The sequence below is a fragment of the Pseudoliparis swirei genome, chromosome 24, assembly GCF_029220125.1.
Source record: "Pseudoliparis swirei isolate HS2019 ecotype Mariana Trench chromosome 24, NWPU_hadal_v1, whole genome shotgun sequence".
NCBI lineage: Eukaryota > Metazoa > Chordata > Actinopteri > Perciformes > Liparidae > Pseudoliparis > Pseudoliparis swirei.
Window position 1 is genome coordinate 7,064,396 of NC_079411.1, and position 21,713 is coordinate 7,086,108.

At 42.4% G+C, this 21,713-nt stretch overlaps 1 protein-coding gene across 1 annotated transcript in view; it reads left to right on the top strand.

Annotated features, from left to right (window-relative positions):
* Window positions 1-21,713, top strand: part of lrba (LPS responsive beige-like anchor protein) — a 181,634-nt gene that overhangs the window by 138,365 nt on the left and 21,556 nt on the right. Inside the window, 4 exon segments of the mRNA XM_056409971.1 lie at window positions 443-583; window positions 2,368-2,487; window positions 5,382-5,534; window positions 19,484-19,651. Coding sequence (XP_056265946.1) covers window positions 443-583; window positions 2,368-2,487; window positions 5,382-5,534; window positions 19,484-19,651 — 582 coding nt within the window.

Sequence of the window (21,713 nt, forward strand, 5' to 3'; positions counted from 1 at the left end):
GGGCTGGTGACCAGTGTATTAGTTACAGATTAATAAATGTAGAAATTAAAGCAACCCGCAGCCCTGCTATTGATATTCCTAGTAGGCACTCTTTCATTGGAGCGCATTAGTTTTCTCTGACAGACTACAGCTGCGGGGGCTCTGTTTCACAGCCTCTAAAAAGCACTCTGTGGGAAAGGATTGATCTCCGTCTGAAGGGAAACATCATCTAATATTCATTTGAAATTGCACAAAGGTTACCAGCTTCATTTGCCTTGCAACTGTTATGCTTCAAAGAGTTGTCTGTGAATATGTTCACAGTTAAATTCTGTCATCCTTTTCCGCTATCTGCCATGTGTTTGTCCTTGCTTTTATGTCAAGCAGCAGTTTAAAGGAAGTTGAAGGAGATTTTTCCCTTTTTAACATGCCTGAAAATATGTTTTATGTTTCAATTTCTCCATAGCCCATTGGAGCTCTGAACCCCAAGAGGGCAGCATTCTTTTCAGACCGTTATGGGTCCTGGGAGGACGATCAGGTGCCGAAGTTCCACTATGGAACCCACTACTCCACCTCCAGCTTCACCATGATGTGGCTGCTGCGTATCGTAAGTGCAATGTATATCACAAAGATGCATAATATTAAAACGACTGTGGACTTAAAATATGTTTGCAGCAGTCGTAGTTGTTGCTTTTATTAAAGTGTTAAAATATTGATATGCAGCCCTTAGGAAAATCATGCACATTTAGCTGCTAATAATAAGAACACGATAAGAACCTCCATTGCTAAAATAAGGCTTGACTCATTTTATGGATAATGTTCTTAGTGAAATATGCTATTGTACTTCATAAAGCACATGCATCCACTGTAGAGGTTTGACTTTTCCTCATTGTTCCTGAACGTTCCTGAATCCACATTTTCTTGCACAGACATACTTTCACTTTTATCTTATGTCAGAAGACCTACACACACATTATCTTGTGTTGTTTTTTTAGTAGTTGTTTTTGCAAGGCATTGTTTAATATATTGTTTGTATGTGCAAGAATCTTTGTCGACTTGTCATAGTGTCCAATGATTTGTATGTGACAAATTTACTAAGACGTCGATCACAAGAAATTATAATGTGCATCCAAAAACACAATATGTATGCATATGTGTCGTAGTCCAGGAGATTCCTTCTTCAACAATGAGATAATGAAGCTCATACACTGGCTACAAAATGCCCCACTTCCACTGAGTTTCACAAGTATAGTTATGCACAGCAGTGTCAAACTATTTATTATGGATGTTTTGGATTTATATTTGTTTTCCCTTGGAGTTTAATTTGATCATTAATTCATTTTTAATTAGGCACCTACTTCATTGAAAGCAATGTATTTCTATATAATGTTGAGATTATAGGTATGCTAAATATTGCAACAGATGCATATATTGTCCCTCATTGATTGTTGCATATTATTTATTGTACCGTATGTTGTTGCCATATAACGATAAAAACACAAAAACACTGCAATTAAATGTCCGGCATGACATTTTTTTTCCCCTCAAGCAAAATATTTAGATATTTGAGGAATACAAGATATTATGTGATTTGATTTATTGTTGAGGCTATATGCCGTGTACATACATTGTGCACCTGAGTGCTCTCTTTCTGTGCCTTTTGTTGAATGGATGCCATCCATCTTTCCATACTGCACTCGAGGGAGAAGAAGGTTACTAAGTTCCTCCAACGTGCAGTTTTCTCCTGTTATTGTCCCAGTAGCTCACTGCCTCTGTGACTCCCAGTAGAGTTACCACATTGATCCCTGCACATCATTAGCAGGCTTACTCTAAAGCCACTTTAGCAGAAACCCTCACTTAGAACTCTCATCAGAGTAACGGAAAACTACTTGGGCAATAATTGTGACATTTTTTGGCGGGGATTATGTGTTTATTCGTGAGATTTCACCGTGCCCATAATCCTATTCTGTGTGTTTTAACTATGATACAACGTGGTTAACCTCTCACACTATTTAAACAAATGAGGTGCACGTTGTTTCAGACTGAATTTAATTAGCTAGCTTTAGTATTAGTTTGAAGCTGTGGCCCAGCATAGTGTGTCCATGTCACTTGGGGGGTATTGCGTCAGAGAGACGGCTATTGATTCGGTCCTAACAAGATTATACATGATTAGAAATGATCAGTAGCAAGGGTGTATCGGCTTTAGTAGCTCACTGGGATTATTTCACTTGTTTATTTTGAGATTCCACCTTGTTAGAGGAGGAACACAGACTTTTATTAAATAAAAAATTGCAGCAGGGATTCTATTTGACCAATCACAATAGGTGTTGCTATTCACAGCAGCAGAACCCAGAGCTCAGATTGAAGTGTTTTTTTTGTTCTAATCAACAGGAACCCTTCACCACATTTTTTCTGAACTTCCAAGGAGGGAAGTTTGACCACGCTGACCGCACCTTCTCCTCGGTAGCCCGCGCCTGGAGGAACTGCCAGAGAGACACATCTGATGTTAAGGTACTGCACACTCTGATGCACGAACACACATGATGTGAACATACTTTCCTGGTGTACTTATAAGAAGGTTAGAAGTTAGAAGAGATGCGGGCCTGAGCACTCCAGGGATAAACCCCCATCCACCGTCTTTACAGACAAAGAAGAAAAAGGTTTCAAAAGAGTAATGTCCAGTCACTACCAATCATTGTCTCTATGCAATGAAAGCTTCCTGGTCTTCTGATCAAAGCGTAAGACTAATCCTCATCTGTCCCAGCCGTCCGTCTCGGATTCAGCCAGCTATAACCTGGACTTGAATCCCTACCCACTGGGCCCCCAAACTCTGCTGAGCTGTTGGATCTGCCCCTGCAACAACTCGGGTCATTCTCATACCGAAGGCCTTCATACCCCCAGTGCACATTTTAACTGCACTCCTAAAACATTTACGACTACAGTCAGACATTCTATGTCAAAGCTGGGTTTTGCTTGGTCTCCTGGCACTGGGTCACTGGATGGGGGGGGAACAGCGGTGGTGTTGGGGGTTTTGACGCTTGATTGCGTTTACCACCCCCCCCCCCCCCTCCCATCCCACTGATAAAACATATGGATTGTGTTACTACGTAGCTGGCCAACGCTTGATTGCGAAAGCCCAACAAGAGCTCTCGTTTGCTCTCCCAGTCTAGACCTGTCAATGTGGATCAAACTGTGAGAGCTCAACCTCGGATCAAAATAAAGGGGAAATCTGGACCACATCACTTTGTTTCCATGTTCTGTTTAGAGTTTTAGCATATTTTGAATGAGGGTCCGTCGACTTTATCCACTCGGACGCACACATTCATGTGGAGCCAAAAGAGGAATTAGGGACGAGATGTATCAATTTAGTATGCTAAGTCCACCATTTAGCTTTAGCATTTGAGCCATTGATGGCAACCTTGTGTCCCTGCCAGAGGGCAAAAAGCCTCAGTGTTTTCATACCCCACTGGTAAAGAAGGAGTGATAATAGGATACAACACCCAGATTCAATGTGTCTCTAGCCTGGGTGACGCTAGCGTGACCTCCAGTCCCCAATCCCCTGACCCCGAGCTTCAGCCCGAAGGCATCAGGGGGGGAGAGAGAAGAGCAGAAGGGTTAGAGGTAGCAACAGTGGAAGTGTAGCAGAGCAGCCCAGAGGCCAGAGCCCCTTCCAGTGACCCATGACAGGACAGGATTGGGGATCAGAGGGGCTGGCCTCTGACCAGGCCGGAGCAAAGGGGCCACTGCACATAATGGTCCATGCAAGACAGGCTTGAGTGTTGGGGAGCGAAGCCCTCAAGGTTTTGTTGGTGTGTGTGAGTGTGTGCGAGTGTGTGTGTGTGTGTGTCCTGCCACCTCCAGCTCAAATTTACAGCAGGCTGCAGCCAGTGAACCTGGGTGAGCTGGAGGCCTCGTTAAGAGGGTGACCTTTTTAGTTTTAGGTCAGGTTTTGTGGAGTGAAGAGATTTCAGAAGTGAGGAAGTGCCGTGTTGTTTTAGACCTGTGTGTTTGCTTGCTCATTTGATTGGATGTTTTCTCCCCATTGATGAGAGGTGGATGTATTGTGCAGCTAATCTCAACAGAAGGGTCATGTTGTTGTTGGAGTATATTTGTGGAGATCGTGTTGCATGAGAGCAGGCTCTTAAATATCTGTTTTTTTTAAAAAATGCACACAACTGCTACTGAGTATTTGTGTGCTGCCATGCTGTCGTCAATGCTGCTCGCCTGGCAGACTGGAGCACGACAGCTTGAGGTCAGAGTTGTACTGTTCATCTCTAAATGTCAGACTGTCAACATGTTTGCATCCTTCTCTCCTTCTCGAGAGCACCAGTCACACAAGGTGTGTTCACAGCAGGGCGACCATCGAATTCCCAAAACAAATGGTGCCAATTAGTTTAGATTTTTTAAACTAAATCAATCAACGAATCACAATGAACTACGACGAGATAAGTGATTGATACTGAAAATTAATATTATGATAATTATAAACTATTCTGCTTTTGCAATAAATGTAGTACATATTGAGACGATAGGAAAACATTGGATATTATCAGTTTTATTAGCCACAATTTACAGCAAAATATTCATTTCTCATTTTATGAGAAGCAGCCATCCTTGTATTTCATAATCAGTGAGACATACTCACAATGACAACATTACCGTCAAGGCCTGGAGGGCCATATGGATTTATCGATATGGTTTTTAAGCTCAAAGTCAATCTTAATGTTTACCCTCATTGCGACAAGTTCTGCTTTAACGACAAACACAACACATGGCCAAACATCTAAAGTCATAACAGCATTTCTCTTTAGTTTGAAAATACTTTGTGTTGCTTGGAACAGTCAAATAAAATCATCATAGTTCGGAAAGAATTTGGCTGACATTTCTGTTGTTGTGCGAAGGTGGGGGGGGGGAGCTTTCTCTGCTGCTTGGATACAGACAAAAGACAAAGCAAACGCACACTGAGTAATGAAAAAATACAACTAAGTGCACGCTCAGACGTTTTTGACATCTTCTATAGCAGCAAAGGCACGAATGCAGGCAGCAGACAAGCAGTCACACATGTAATTCCCATGAATTGTACAATTGTACGAGTCACACACAAAGCAATCCTTAAATAATTTCTGAATTTAATTCATACAGGGATTAACCTGATTAATCTGTTTAACTCTTACTTACACTTATCCTACGATTTACTTCTTCAGCTCTCTTTTAATAGTCTTGGACATCCTACCTTTCTAAATCTGAAGGCTGGCCAGGTCATTTTTCTGAGCCTCCTGTATTCACCATTATCATTTTACCCACAACGAAGCCCGTGTCATCTATTTAAGGGAACTCTTACTGTTGATAAGTAACAATAAGGCAGTGTGTACGTTTACATATATCTCTGTGCTGTGTCCGCGCAGGAGCTGATCCCAGAGTTCTACTACCTCCCCGAGATGTTCGTCAACGCCAACAGTTACAACCTGGGAGTGACGGAGGACAGCATCACGGTCTCTGATGTGGAGCTGCCTCCGTGGGCCAAGAGTCCGGAGGAGTTCGTACGCATCAACCGCCTGGTAAGAAACGTGCACAGAAGCTGCACATTCATGCACAATCTATAGGCGTCCATAAGAAGTGTTCTCGTCGATATAGTCATTACTTTTAGTTTCTAGAATCTACATGTCGCTATTACACATTGTAAACACACGCACACATGTCACATGTCAAATAACCCAGACCAACTGAAGTCCTGCCAGAGGTTTCTGCCTCTCCTGTTTTAGCTGCAAATGCTAATTCAAAGAGACAGTGTTGTTTCCTGATCTCCTCCCGACATGCCCCAGCTCTCAGACTGCCATGTTGGCAAAGTGATCCAACATCACCTCACCTCCTATCCCTATCCTCCTCGCCATCTCTCCTGCTGCGCTCGCTCAGTGCACACACATCTGGTGCACGTTTATGTGTGTGTGATTGCAGCTCTGTTTGTGTGCAGAGAGATGATGAGGTATCCCGTTTCTGATCTCCCCTCCAGCCCAAAGCAGAAACATTCAGTGGACAGGCATCTCGGATGTTGTCAGACTTGCTGTCATATTTTCACTGTGGATGTTCTCTCATCTTCCACACACACAAACACACACACACCGGGCTTTTAAAACTAAGGTAACTCTTTGGATCAGATTACCTTGCTTTGGTCTAGAAGGTAAAAAAAAAAGTGCCCGATAGATTTATTATTTCTGTTTGTTGCTGGAATAGTTTATTATTGGTGCTTTTAGTTTTTCATCTTTTCTTACTTAATATGAGTGTTACTGATCCTCAAAGCCCCGCTGTCTTTGTCAAATGTGTTTTCTGTCTAGACGGGGTCAAATTCAAGAGGAAAATAAGTATCTACAAAACCACATCATAGGTTCTAATGCAAATAACAATTTTTGCTGCTTTAAAAAGTCCTCATTCTGTTCAATTTTGGATTTGTCCACATTCCCTGTAAGGATAATGTTTGGGGTGAAACGACTTCCGTTTGATGTGTGCCCACAGTAGTAATGGGTGCTGATGAGGCTGTGTGTGCTCTGTGACCTGTGTAGTCATGCGGTCGGGTCTGTTAACCAGCCCGCTGATATGACCAGGCCCCTATCATTAATCACACACTTCTCCCTCGTTGCCTGTCAGCATGGTCTCGGCCAAGGTGGATGTATCGGGGGAAGCTGGGGCTGGAGGTGGCATGTTGTTTTCCAGTCTTGTTTGAATTTAATTGGTACGAAAGAAGGAAAATACATGACATTTTGTTGTCATCTGCTGTTGTTGATGGCGTAAACAAATAGGTGGTCAACTTTTCAAATTATTAATTTTTTAAATATGCCTTAGTATACACCTATAGTATATGAAAATATGCTCGTGTTGGTCAGACCGAAGTTATGTTGGGCATTTTTCACAATTTTCAGACATTTAATAGCAACAATAATGACGACAATAATTGGCAGAAATGATTAACAGATTAATGAATGGATGCGACTCTATCATGTTTTTATTGTAGTGCTGTTCCACAATTTGTGATAATCTTTGATGACCTTGTAGTGAGTTTACGTCTTAAATACTGCTCTCCTGAGTCAATATTGTCTAATATACAGAAGTAGAACATACTCACCTTTAGAATCTGTGTAGTTTGAATATTATTATTGAACACACAAAAAATCAGTCAGAACAGTAACACTGGAGAAAGCGACTTGAAAGCCAGTGTGCGTTAATGCGCTTTGTGCTCCTGCAAGCACAAAGCGGCTTTTCATTGCCAGTTTAAGTGCTGCAGTCTCATCTACCTCTGCTCCCTCAATTTCCTCTGGTCCTTTCCTTTGTGCCCAATTTAGCACTGCAGAGGCAATTTCGACTTATCCAAATGGTCTACGCTCATGCACAGCTAGCTGCTAGTTACTGCTCTCAGGCTGATACATTTTCAGTCTGCGGTTTTCTTTCTCTACTGTGTGCAAATAGAGATATTGATCCAGCGTGGAGCCAAGCCCAGGAGGCAGGTGTAGGTGCACAGAAATTTAACAAGCTCTGTAAAAGAAAAACAAGAAAAAAAGAAGCTTTCAGGGGTTTCAAAAAGGCATTGTTCATATCGGCTTCATAACAACATAAACGCATACTCCTAGTTTGTAAAATTGCTGATCAATTATCCTTAGGTAGGATAGGAAAAGTATTCCATCACATCACATTGATCCATTCCTGCAAGATGTTGGCTCCTCTTGCTAATGGTGGTTCCACAGTAATATATTTGAATGTAATGTTAATTTGTCATGCAAATTGGGTCAATCAGTTAACTGTTCGGTGCCAGCGTAGGATTACATTTGTCTTTAAAAGACCCGATCGTACAGTACTTAAAAACATTTGCAGACGGACTCTGAGAGATGGAGTACAAGAGGGTGGACAGGAAGAATAAAAGGATAAAATGGGCCGAGGGCGAGGTAGAGGGAGGGATGTGTGGGTGGACAGGTCTCTGGTCATGACAGATAGCTGGCATTAGAGGGTGTCAGCTGGCAACTGTGGTACTGTTGGGAGAGAGATGAGCGTGGCGGAGGAGAGAGGGAGACTGAAGGAGTTAATGGGCTGTTTGGCTCTCTTTAGCTTGTCTGCTGCTAATGGCCTCGCAACACACGGATACGCAGCACGAGAGAACACGCAAACACACGCAAATGCACACACGCTTACAAACACACACATGCCTGCTGTCTCCACTCTGGTTATGAGCCCTAGATGATTAACAGCTAATTAGGGCCCAATCTGGAAAGGCCATTAAAAGCCTCTCACAGTAAAGGATTGTGCTGCTGTGCAAAACGGCAGCTTGTTTTTGTTGTTGCGAGAGAGAGAGAGAGAGAGAGAGAGCGCTGCATGGTTGGTAATGGAAAGAAAATACAAAATAAATCCAGCAGAAGATATTAGCATTACATCAAACTGTAGCTTGGTTTATATTGCTCTGGAGTTGGAAGCGTCCGCGTTCATCACTAATGTTGAGTAAGAAGTGTGTGTGCCTACACAGGCTGTTGTTTGACCTCTGGCTTACACAGCACTGGAGGCTCAAAGGCTCCGGTTCAGTTGAAAACTGTGAGTTTGACGTGTTTAGGAATGGTTGGATTTTAGACGGACTTACTGGAGACAAAGCGCCTTAAGTCAAGCATGCACCTTCGCTACACTGACGTGCCTACAGTATACTTAAATGCTTGCTTGTAAAGGCAAACTCCCTTTTTCTTGACCCATCACAAACCCACTCACACATCCATGGAGAGACATCGACTCTGGAGGCGGCATGCCACCGAGATCAGGGGCTGCTTGTTGTTTTTACCAGTAGGTCGAAGGAGAGGTTAAGAACTTGATCCCCCCTCCGCCAGATAACTACATGTCTCTGGGCACTGTCAGCCTCTCTGACATTCCACTATATATGACCACGTCTCAGGTCTGCTAACCATTAGAGGCATAGCAGGTGATCGTGTGTTAAACGCCTGCGTGTGTATTTGTGTGCACGTCAATGTTTATGTCGTGTGTCTCTGCTTCACTGTAGCTACTGACAGCCACTGTCTGTTATAGTAGCAATGGATCATAATCATCATCCCGGATCAGTCACGGATCGGATCACAAAAGGAAAAAGGGAGCATATATCATTTTTAGAGATCTCTGATCAAGTTTTTTTGATGCAGATACTAATTGCCAGTCATTGATGATCCACATTGGCAGATAAAGTTCCCTTTGTTGTTTGATTATAGCAGCTTTTTTTGCCACCATTCTAAAATGTCTTCTAAATTCAGATGATGAGGAAATTAAATTAAATGTATTGATATGGATTAATTTACAACTAATCTTTTCATTAGTAGTTTTAATGATTTATTATAAGCTGCGTATAGGTAGTGTAAACGGTTCATAATTCCCTTCCTAATATCTATTAATATTGTTGTGAAAACATCTCATTCAACCAACTGAATTTATGAAGTTACCTACACTGTGAACAGATGATGGCTATTAGCGGTGCTGCCATGGTTACCAGCTCTCCTCTTGTAGGAATTGGTTATATTATCAGAGATCTGCGACTAGAAAAGCATAAATGCTGATGTCCTGATCATATTTTTATGACTATTGTCATACAGCGATCGCGAGAAAAAATTGAGTTCCCACTATGATGGTTAACGTTACACTCTAATTAATCCGCGGTTCATATGCGTCTAATGGTGGACCACCAAGTTTAGAGGCTGAGATCTACACATTGTGGCGGCCAGAATCTCAGTTTTCAAAGCATTATCTACAATTCGACATGCTTGAAATTTAACGCCAATAATTCAATATTTTTAATGTTAATATAGATCTGGATCAGTGGGGGACCAATCCGGGTCCAAAGTGTTGTGTTTTTCCCCCCCAAGGCATCAGAAATATGCTTCTTTTCTGTGGAAGGTGGGGTGCAATCACCATCTAACCCATTGGAGGTCTACTGGGTCCGCTTGCAGCTCCATAGTTCACATGTTTGGTTCCCTTCCGTCATCTGGACTCTTGCAGTGCTGCTGATGGATCTGCAAACCACACACATGGGAGAGACGGGCGGCACATTACTTTTGGCCTCCCCCCCCCCCCCCCCCTCCCATCTAAAGCAACTGCTCACTCAAAGCATTGACACACATCAGTTTAACTGCCCTCACACAACGTGTGAGAGTCTCTGCTCTCGTTGAATGGGCAAAGCCGGTTGAGTGATGGGTCAGAAGTTGATACTGAGAGTGGTAACCGCAGGTCACCGCCACATGTGGTGAACCCAAACTGTAAGTACCCAACACATCGCTGCTCTGTGGATGTTGGACACCAAAATAATGTTTGTAAATACTTTAAACTATTATAAGGGTGCAATTATTGCAGGATGTGGATATTACTTCTGTGCCTGAAGCAGCGATGATTAGAGTGTGTTATGCAGGCACGGGATGTGCAAATGACCGTATAGACAGGTGTCACGTGTTACTTTCCTTGATTACCGATTTGAATACGCAGGAAGTGGTATCTTCGAATCATTTAAATTGTGGCTCCATCTTTAGACAAGAGGTACACATGTAACCCCCTTTCACTGAACTTACAATCTAGCTGTAATCCTTATGACTAATTCATGACTCCTTAAGATACAAAACCGTTGAAGCTGACCATGGTGATCATTTCTTACGATGGAACCTTGCCCTCAACTCGGTTCACTCAGTCCACTTGTACTCAGTGGAGTACAAAGGTCTGGACCCAGGCTTGATGGAGCCCTGGTCATGACACATGAACAGTTCTTATGTCATTGTTTGTCAGATGTAATTATGAAACCCAGATTTCAAGCAAGCGGTGCTTTACCACTCCGAGTGAGCAACGACACGCAACTTGTTTTAGTCTCAGCAGCTCTCAGCCACTTTCTGCTCTATTGTTTTGCTCCACAAGTATATTTTTGAATCCCAGTTGTGGTCAGACACGACGCCCAACATGTAAAAACATGGACTCGGGGGGGGGGGGGGGGGCACCCATTTCAAGCAAACACAGTAACTGCTGTATTCAAAATGCTTTGCAAACAATGGTGTCATTCTGATGTAAAACGGTTGCTGGTTAAGGATGTCTATTATCTGACCTGGGTCCATTTGACAGGAGGGATACATTGGTAGTAACCATTGGAAGTATCCGCTTCCAATTGGTCAGATTTGCCTCGTGCAGCTTTAAACTCGGGGCAGAAGCTCTCTCTGAGGTCAGTAATTTTGACGTTGAACTATGACAGCGATGCGTTTCATGGAGCCTCACTCTTGATCTTCCAGCTGTTAATGTGTCACCCCACAGTAATCCTGCCTGCCGAGGTAAACATCTCCTGCCCAGCGCCAACAGACAAATGTCACGTTAATATGAGCCACATCACCTTTGCCCCCCAAACCCCATATACTCGCACTATCAGCGGCTTTGAAAGTTCCCTTCTGAAGTTTGTCACGTTTATACGCTGACAGCTGGTCACACTTCCAGAAACGATGTCATCGTGGCACACAAGTCCATTATCCGACCAGTGTCTGATCCGGGAAGATGAAAAGGGGTGCTTCGGGTGATATTTGCATTAGATGAACGTCATTATGCAGAATTCAGTCCAGTGGCTGTATACACTGAGGGAGAGCTGCAGGCGGTATTGAGTCCCACTTTATTTTCCCACCATACAAAATGATAGCTCCCTGCCTCAGACCACCAGCTACACCAAGTCAAAGATCATTGCCGTTTACGTTCACCTCTCATCTGCACCGCACCGATCAGACAGCCTCTGGGACGCACATTATGCCGTTCCCACCAGCCTCCACGGCTTATCCTCACAGGAACCCCACGGGGATCCATGTGTGAGCTGAGGTAAACCACTGCGAGGACCGGTCACTAACCACGGAGATACACTGACGCACTTGTGAATGACTAAGTGAGTGAAAGTCTGAACGTCGTCTAGCCCGTGGCCCCATGGAACAGAACACAGTTTACCATGTTAGCCTCGCGCTAATCTATTCCCCTGGTGTCTCCTCCCGAAGCCTTGTTGTTGGATGGGAACTAGCGCGTGGGGTACAGGGGGGGGGGGGGTAATCTGGCTAATGTCAGACAGCGCTCACTGTAGGGGTATTGTCATGCATAAGGCAGACATGTTTACTGTGTGCTCAGTGTTTTACGAGCTGTCCCCCCCCCCCCCCCTTCTTCGCTGTCTCGCGCTCTTCCCTGTCCTTCTCGCCCCCTCCTCCTCCTCCTCTTCTTCGTCCTGCTCTTCAATGACGTAATGGAGGAGGCCGATGAGAGCCTGAGAAATGGGATGATCTAATGCTGCTGACATACTCACTCACTGATGTTGTCCTTCTCCCTTTTCCTGTACTCCTCCACGTTCTCCTTTCATTTCTCCGAACGTCTACTGAGATGCTTTAAAAAAAAAAAAATCACAGGCACTAGACATATTGTGTCGTCATGCTTGCTTTATTGAAATGGTTGTCTTTGCTCTTTGCCCAAGTTAATGTGCCTGGTGCAGCATTTCCAACAAGTATTTTATATATATTGTTGCTATCAGACACAGAAACACACACAATAAATATCCCTCCCTCATAAGATAAGGTGTAATTCTAAGAAGATAAGAGCTTGGCAACATAGTGGAGAAATCATTAACATAGTATTTGTTGGGATGTTTGCTGATATCGATACAAGAATATGAAAAGATGTATGCAACATCCCCAAAAATGATCTGTTGGAAAGCAATTAAACGGATCCAGTGTGCATCAAACTCTTCAAACTCTTCCGTTAATCTAATTAACTTAAGTCATATTTATTTCAAATTGCGTATAATTTAAGATATTAGTGAAATAAGTATAGCAATTGAGAATTATATTTAAGTATATATTAAAAATAAGTTTACATTTTTTGATTTTATTCATAGTTTATAGCATCAGTAATAATATGGCCTATCATAATATCCAAATGTATTGCTTTTGATGATCAGTTTAAAACCCCAAATATTTAATTTCGATTTAATATCCAAACAAGAAAACCAGTGAATGCTCACATTTGACAATCTGCCATCAACGGTTTGGCATTTGCACTTATTCCTCGTCATCGTTATGTTCTATTGCTTATATATTTGGGATTTATTAACCTTTTGAGGGTCCGCCGTACATTTAAACGCAGCAACTAACAAGCTGCAGCTCCACATTACCCAACGGTCTAATAACCTCTCCTTGAGGGGCTGACCAGTCGAGCCACTCGTCCTAATCCTCTCCGTGTCGAGAGGCCTCCTCACCTTCCGTCAGGCGGAGACGCCGCCCGGTCCTCCATCGGACTCTTTAATCGTCTGAGACAACTGTGCTCCTCAACCGCTATCCAAATATTCCCTCATTCAGCACGCTCCGAGGCCTCCTTCAGTGGCCCTGTGTTTAACCAGCTCTGACTGTTGACTTAGCGTTTGCTCACTTCACCCGACTGTGGATGTGTCTTGTGACACTGGAGATGCGTTTGCTCGCCTGTCGGCCTCTCTGTGTGGAGGCGGGCGGAGGGCTGGACTCGCTGCAGGTGCTTGGGAGCTGCTGCTCCGATTTTAGGAGACTGTTGTGAAATAGCTGTCTTCTCATTGTCGTTGTTTTCTCTTTTGTTTTTGCCAGTAAAGATATTATCTTCCAGACATATTATATTTAAGCCTTTATTTGAACAAATTATTATTATTTGCTGTGTCGCATCATATTGTTTATTCAATTCAGTTTATTTTATATAGCCAAATATCACAAATTCTGAATTTGCCTCAGCCGGCTTTACAATCTGTACACTTACGACATCCCTGTCCCATTTATGATCCAAACGTTAGCTTAAAAACCAAAAAACAGAAGACGACAACCACACCATTGCTGCCTTCTGACTTTGAGTCGGCACCATTTCATCCATTTACTTCTCAATCAGTGTTGTTTACTCCATTGTCGGTGCTGTAAATTGGACCACTTTTGCAGTCTACACTACACCATTTGTCAGACTAAAACCAAATCCGCCATGACATGTTTGTTTTGGGGAGATACTCTTCCAATCACTGCTCATTCTGCCTCTTTTCACCCCATAACATGATATTCTTGCTTTTCAAGTGGGTGGAGGAGTGAGCGGCAGAGAGAGAGTTGGGGTTAGAGTTTCGGGTTCCACTTGCCAGCGAGTGCCTTCGTTGACCCACAGCCAGAACTCTCACAGTTGTGACCTATCTAATTAGTCGAGCAGGAAGGAGGGGCAACTGAAGCGACGCACGCAACCCATCTGGGCTTCTCGAGTGTGTGTGAATAAGGGAATAAAGGAAATGGTTTGTTGACTGTGCGGCTGCTCCAAGGTTCTCATTCCTTACGTCACCCATTGCTTTGGTTCCCCCCTCTTCCATGTTGGGGGGCCCCCTCTACCCTGGCTGGCAACAGGCTTCCTCTGCCTGCTTCAAAATGACAATCGGCTTCTCATTTACAACGAGCTAATAAGCCCTTTAATCAGAGTGCTTGTCAACCTCGGGGCAAGGCAACTCCAGAGGAGTTGATCCAAAGGATCGGATGATGAGAAGAAAGAGCACGGAGCAACAGAAAAAGAAAGAAAAAGGGAGCAGCACTTGGAGTGGAAGAATAAGTAGAAGGAAAAAAGAAAGGGGGCTGTTGAACTTGGAGGAAGTAGAGAGAATCAAAATGAGCGATAATAAACTTGTGTTACGGCGAGAAGAAAAGACGAAAAGGCTTCCGCCCCGGTTGATGATGTTTGCTGTTCTTGGAAACACACCGATTTGATGGGATTTAATGACACGCACAATGAGAATACAATAAAATGTACAGTCTGTGGTTCAGCAGCGAATTTCTTTTCCCATGTAAACATGCAGAATGTTTCTCCGTCGCAACACGGCGAATCCGGTGTTCAGGATGTTTTGATCGGCTTGTTCTGAAACAGTCATTCTGCTGTATACAAACCTGACAAGTGTTTGCTTTATTCATCCGTAATCGATACAAAAGAAAACAGTCTGCCGCTGACAACACTCTGCATACAACATGTGCATTCGATTACACCCCCAGTGACGCGCGCGCACGCGGGCACATGCGCGTGCGCCCGTATCACCGTCGGCATGCAAATGAGGGGATTGATTTGTTAAGTGACATTTTAACATCCTTACGGACAGCTCTCTATAAGTCCTTAAAAGGGTTTTTTAGGGTCAATGAGGGAAGGAGGAGAGCATTCAGTGTCACCTCGTTAAAGCCAAAGTGAAATCCAGCTCAATCCAGACCATAAAGCTCACCGCAAACCACAGCGAGGCACAGAAACTCCTGCAGCCCTGTGGCGTGGACACACACTTTTACTTTTGAGGAAAGAAATCATGAGACGGAGTCCTGTGAAAAGTAAAAAGAAAAAGGGATGAAAATAAATCGCAGCCACTTGCAAGCAGAAAGGGACTGCTGAGTAATCCTGGTTTAATGCCCACCAGCTGGTTAATTGCAATCATTTGGTGCGGCTGGTCTAAAATAAGGGTAGCGTTTCTCAGTCTCTAAAGAGTAACATATTGATAGACACATAGTCAAACTGTCATTTATTGAGTGTTTTTGTTGGGTTGTTTTTTTAGGCTTTAAATTTACACTCCGGCTACAGACGTTACAGAAAGGAAAGAATTAAAGAAATCTGAGACTTGCACACAGAAAAGGCATGTTAATTATCATAGCCCTGCAAACTGTCAGGCAAGAAACAATAAGCATTACATTCTGGAAGAGAAATTGGAGATATCTATTTGAATACTTGGGTGCTTTGAAGTGCTAACTAAACAAAAAGATTAAAGTAAAACATTACAACTTCTTACATAGGATAATAGTATACATTATTGTTGCCATTGGAAACGGCACACAAAGGGGATTTCCTTATGCTTCAAAGGTGTACTTTGTCAATTCCTTAACAATAGAAATGTGGTATTTCAGTGACTTCTACCCCCTATCAGCATTTACATAAAGGCATGCTAAATTATTCATTAATTATCAGAGAGTCCCCTGTGGATGAGGATGACACATACACTGGCTGCTAATTGGCCCATCAATAATCCTGCCTGGTCCTCCTGAAGTGCCACCAGATCCCACCTCAGGAATCTGCTGTCTGCCCCAACCTTCTGCCACACTATTTCCAATGTGCGCCACCACAGAAAGAGACATTTCCACACCTGCTCACCTGGAAGGTTGTTAATGGCTTGTCGGTACATGCTTGAGGTCGGTCCTTTCCTTTCTGCTTGTCCATCAAGTAGCGTACCTCCCTCACATGCAGGCTTCTAGGCAAAGGAAATGTGCGATCACTCTGTTTGATGGCATGATCGCAGACGTAGTATTGTTTTGTTTTGTGGGATAATTTTAAAAAAGAATACCGCCCATGGTGGTCTATACTGTTTTTGCTACATAAAGTCAAAAACTAGTTCTAGTGCATCGCTCGACTTCCCTCCACTGTCTATGACATTCACTCATTCCTTTGGAAGATATATATTTATTTTGATTTTACAAATTAACAAGACAGGACTTTAAGGACACAATACAAAGGGAGAAATAAAAGGGTAAAGAACAACAAAAAATTAGAAATAAATATAAATGTATACAAAATAATTAGAAAAACCAAAGCAAATAACACATTCGCACATCACCAGTCTGACTAAGTACTGAAGATGTTGTTTATTGACAACGGGTCACAAATTCTATTTTGGTTTTTAAGAAAAAGGTGAACACATTTCATGAGCAGCTGGGCTGTTGTTGAGCAGATGCTTCCCAAAACGAAGCAAATGGTGTATTGGATGAGGACCCATTTTGGTTGTGTTTGGTAGGGCTGGGTATTGGGACTCAATACTTTTTTTTTTTTTAAAGGTGTCACCCAAGTAACCCACTACCAAGTCTTATCAGATGTTCTTGATTGATACCTGCATTTGATTGTGTAACCAGATCGAGAAAAGAAAAGACCTTGTATGGTTTTGCTTGCGGCCAATCAATAAAAAAAATTCGCCTTAATGCAACTTAATGCGACAACTGCAGCAGCTGCATCCCGTACATTCTGTGGTGTGGTGGAGTCCCAAGTTTAATCAAAGGGTCAGAAATAATACCTCCTTTTACTTGCATCCCAACCTGATTGTTGTTTGAGTTGTGAGTAACTTTTTTTCAAAGAGCTTTGAAGAACGGCTCTCAAGGCACTTTACTGTGTCCCAGGCGGCAGCAGGTATCCTTTGAATCTCAGATCTGCTGAGGTTGAGTTCCTACACCTAGACTTCAGTCTCAGAGTACTTCTGATCCTTTTGTCTGATAGACCAAACAAATACAACGATACACTTACAATGCCGACACAGCACACACACACACACACTAATAATCATTTATTCTGCCTCTCCCTCTCCAAATGGTACACGCATGTGATTTCCATAAAGGCGGGCCTCTTGAGAGGGAGCTGCAATAACATGGCTGCTCTTTGTTTCTCCATGCTGATTGACAGTAGATTGCAGTGCACATTAAATGCCCATCAGGCCCAGCTTAGTTTTAGAAACGGGAGCAGGGCCCGTCAAAGGTCAATGCTAGCCCATAATGAACTGATCTATCTCTCTGTTTCTTATACACACACATATATATATATATATATATATATATATATATATATATATATTTGCGATACATGTATGCATGTATCTGCTATTACAGTGAGTTTGAATAAAGAGTGTTCCCATGGTTATAATGTAACATTAATAAAAACGGATTGCTTTATCTTCATGACATATGACCTTTAAACACTCTTAATACTCTAACTCTATCTGTCCCTCTGGCATCAGCAAATTCAGAGTCTAAACTGTCTGTTTTTATTTTAATACTCAATGTTACCCCAGAGTTTCAGGTTATCAAGTGAGTTACACAGAGGGGAAATAAATAGACACTTCTCTCCATCTGCTAATTGTGTTAACTCTACAGCTCTCAGAGCAGTAGTTCCATCTAAGTGGGGCAATGTTCAAAATACCAGTGTGTGTGTGTAATAACCATGAACTTAGTGTACCCTGATTAGATCTACTGTCCGCCTCAACCTAAAACACTTTGAACCAGACAGTTACAGTAATACTTGACTTTTTGTCGACTAGTGCCGACAAAGCACTCTGCCTTTTTTATTGCCAAAACAATACGTTCTATTATACCTTACTTTGAGAGGAATTAACATGTTTTTCTCCACACTCTACAACATTTTAATTATCTTAGCTTTTGTAAGGTGAGGTTTTTTGATGCACAGTAATGCAGAGTAACACTTGGCCACTGAATCTGAACCACTGATTTACTTGGATGGACAACATGTTTATCCCAGCTGAATCTTATTGGCTGATGGGCAATCCACAATTCTAGAAGTGCGCAATAAAATGTCAATCGAAAGTACATTTATACATACATTTATACTATCGGTCTGACTATGGATAGCTAGCAATGCAAATCAATGTTTTCCAATAGCTTTCCACCCACTTAATTACACTCATACATGGGGCTAAAGACACATACTAGTTGATAATAGAAATGTATTTAAGTGCAATTTTTGGGCCTAGTTAGTATGTTTGTATTTTTCCACCATTAAACATGTAAAAAAATTTCATCTTTGTCTGCTGTTTTTAAGGAACCAATGTTATCATTCCAATTCTCGTATTATCAACGCAACCCTTATATTGTTGAGCCTCAGATCAGTTCAGATTATGGAATTTGTGACGGCTTCAAAAATTCAGTCCTTACTCGAGTTGCAGTAAAAACACCATCATACCTCCAGAGCGCTCGGCCTCGTCCTTTGTAGCCGTGCTTTTTTCCCTGATTGAAAGTTGTAATTAAGAGAGTCTGGAAGAATTAGATGCAGAATGAGCTGTCAGAAAGTCACATTTAAGTGAGGGATGCGTTGGTCTCTGCAGTAAAAATTTAAATGATATAAATTGCCATTTAAGTGTAGCGAGGGCTAATGTTTTGTCACAAATTAATGTGACACAAGGCAGCAATGACAATCAAGGGCTGCCTCATTCTAATTTGGTCGTGTTTAGAGGGCTTTTGTGAGGCGACAGCTTTACACAAATTAACACAATTGCCTGTTTTTATGAGGAAACCATAAATGTTTTTTCCCTCCTTTGCCGGCTAATGAGGAGAGAAACGGCTTGTATCTCAACGTTATAGCGACGCAGACGTCTGCAGAAGAGCAACACGGTGCTCTTATCCTCGCACAAGCAGCAGAGAAAAGAACAAAGACAGAAGCTGAAACGGCTCCCTAATGAACTGCAAGAATCCTCTAATGTTCTGATGTTTCCATGTGATCAGATATGGATTTACTCTGCTTTTTACTGATTATAGAAATCATTGGCAGATTCTGTCATCGGAGCAATTAGACGGATATTCTGCTTTCTCCAAGGAGTTCATCTTTGAGGGGCATTCGTAATAACGGCTGTGCAGTAATGGGAGGAGGAACATGTCGCATTTGGTTGTATGTTCTGCAGCTGTTGACATTTACAATCCTCCTAACCTTCTGCCCTCTCTTTCATTTACAGGCACTGGAGAGCGAATTTGTGTCCTGCCAGCTCCACCAGTGGATCGATCTGATCTTTGGCTACAAGCAGCAGGGACCTGAAGCCACCAGAGCCCTCAATGTTTTCTATTATCTGACCTATGAAGGTGCAGTCAACCTCAGCTCAATCAACGACCCCGTGCTCAGAGAGGTGAGGCGTACGCACGATACAGTACCTCATTTATCCAACATCTTTCAGGAAAATGTACACGGTGCTTTACACGGTAAAAATAACAGACATAATCATGAAAGTGTTAATCAATAAAAGAGCAATAGCACTTTTAATAAAGCTATTTAGATCAAGCAAAAAGATGTATAACATGATCAAAACATAATAATTCAGATGAAAAAAAATGGATAGGAATGGCTAGACTATCGCAGTGGATTTCGAGAAGAGTCTTAAAGAGACAGCACATGCATAAAAGCACAGGCACATTTTAATATACATTTACTGTATATACCATCCAGCTGACTTGCCTCCCTTGACAGATCATGCTGAGTAAGAGGAAAAATACCATATTACAGTAAGTACACTTGAGGGTTAGCACTCTCAAATGGATGCTTAATCTGACTATATTACAAAACCATCTGTCCATTCAGTGCAGCTGTATTTCAGGGATATTCTTGATGCCATTAGCCATGTTAAATTGGTTGTAGGAGGGCATGGGAGAGGTACGCTAACAATCTACTTGGCAGGTATTGCTGAGCAAAGCCTTTCCCCCGTGTGATACCTCTGAAAGCACTCCACCAAGTGTTCCACTTTAACGCCTTAAAGCCTCCTACTTGGCTTTCATTCATTATTCATCCCCCCCCCCCCCCACACTTTGAACTGCTGCGCGCACACAAGTTGCACTGACCTGCCGGAAAGCAACCACACAAAACGCAGTGTTGAAAAGAAAACCAAAGCTAGCTAGCCCACAGCCAAACAGCGGCCTGACAACTTCACCAATCTGCTGCAAGAGGCAGCCAGCCAGCAGCAGGCCAGTTGACTCTGCTCCCATCAGCCTCGTTGACGTCTAGGTTGAATTGCCAAAATAGCCCACGTTCTATTTTTACAGAGCATAGTCGTCTCTATAAAGAGTTTCCCCTGAAGGATAACTCCAGTTCATTACAGCTTGTTTCTTATTCTTCCAGTTTTGGCCATCACTTGAACTGGCAATGAAAACAGGCACCAAAGTCATTGCTGAGATCTGACATTGCTCTCGTAATCAATTGACACTGAACGTATCGAACAGGGTTATGATTGTCCCACTGCTCGTGTTTCTTGCCCTACCAGTAGGAATGATGGACGGAACAATAAAAGCAAGGCATAATAAACGAGATTTATCCTTTTAAGCAGAGGTCCTCGTAGCATTAAGCTCTAAATGGAGATGAGTTCAGAGTATATGAAGCGGCTGAGCAGCCTTTTGCCGCCACTGTTCTGCTGCCCTTCATGCTCAGTGACTGCAGGATCACGGACACCAGGGGTAGATCATTGATTTATCACCCCATTCACCCTAATTCCCTTCCAGATGTGCTTTGGCCTTTAGCCACACACGCACACATGCAGATTCATTACCAGTGTGCTCTGGTCATTTACACTGGCAGCCCATTAGCCATTATCCTGGTTGACACACTGCCAAAAATTGCATAACAAAATTGGATCACGAGTTGACCACTATTTCTGATAAGCGGTTCCAGTCACGATGGGATGGATACAGCCACACAAAAAGGATGCCATCCGAGGCAGGTGCATGTGATTTGAATGCTATTAAAATAACCACTTCTGCTTTTGAGTGCAAGAAAGCCGATTTTGGATATGAATATTTCTGAGTAAAAACTCTTTAGTTTTGCTCAGCATTTTATGATCAATAAATTACATTTTTCAATTCAATTGAGTTTATTTTGTATAGCCCAATATCACAAATTTGCCTCAGAGGCCTTTACAATCTGTACACATAAATAATTGTAACTCTCTTTTTAGTAAATTAACTATGTAAGCGTAAATAAGATGGGGCTCTGTATTACTGTCTAAAGTGTTTATATTGTTAAATGTATAATCCCAAATCAGCAGTTTGCAATTTGTTGCCGTTTGTTTACATTAATTGTCCCAATATACATTTACTTCATTGAAAATCTAATTAATGTATTAAAATACTATACATGCCATATTTAACACATTTAATATCTTCAGCATACGCACGTGTAAAATATGAATAAAGCAGCAAAGTTTG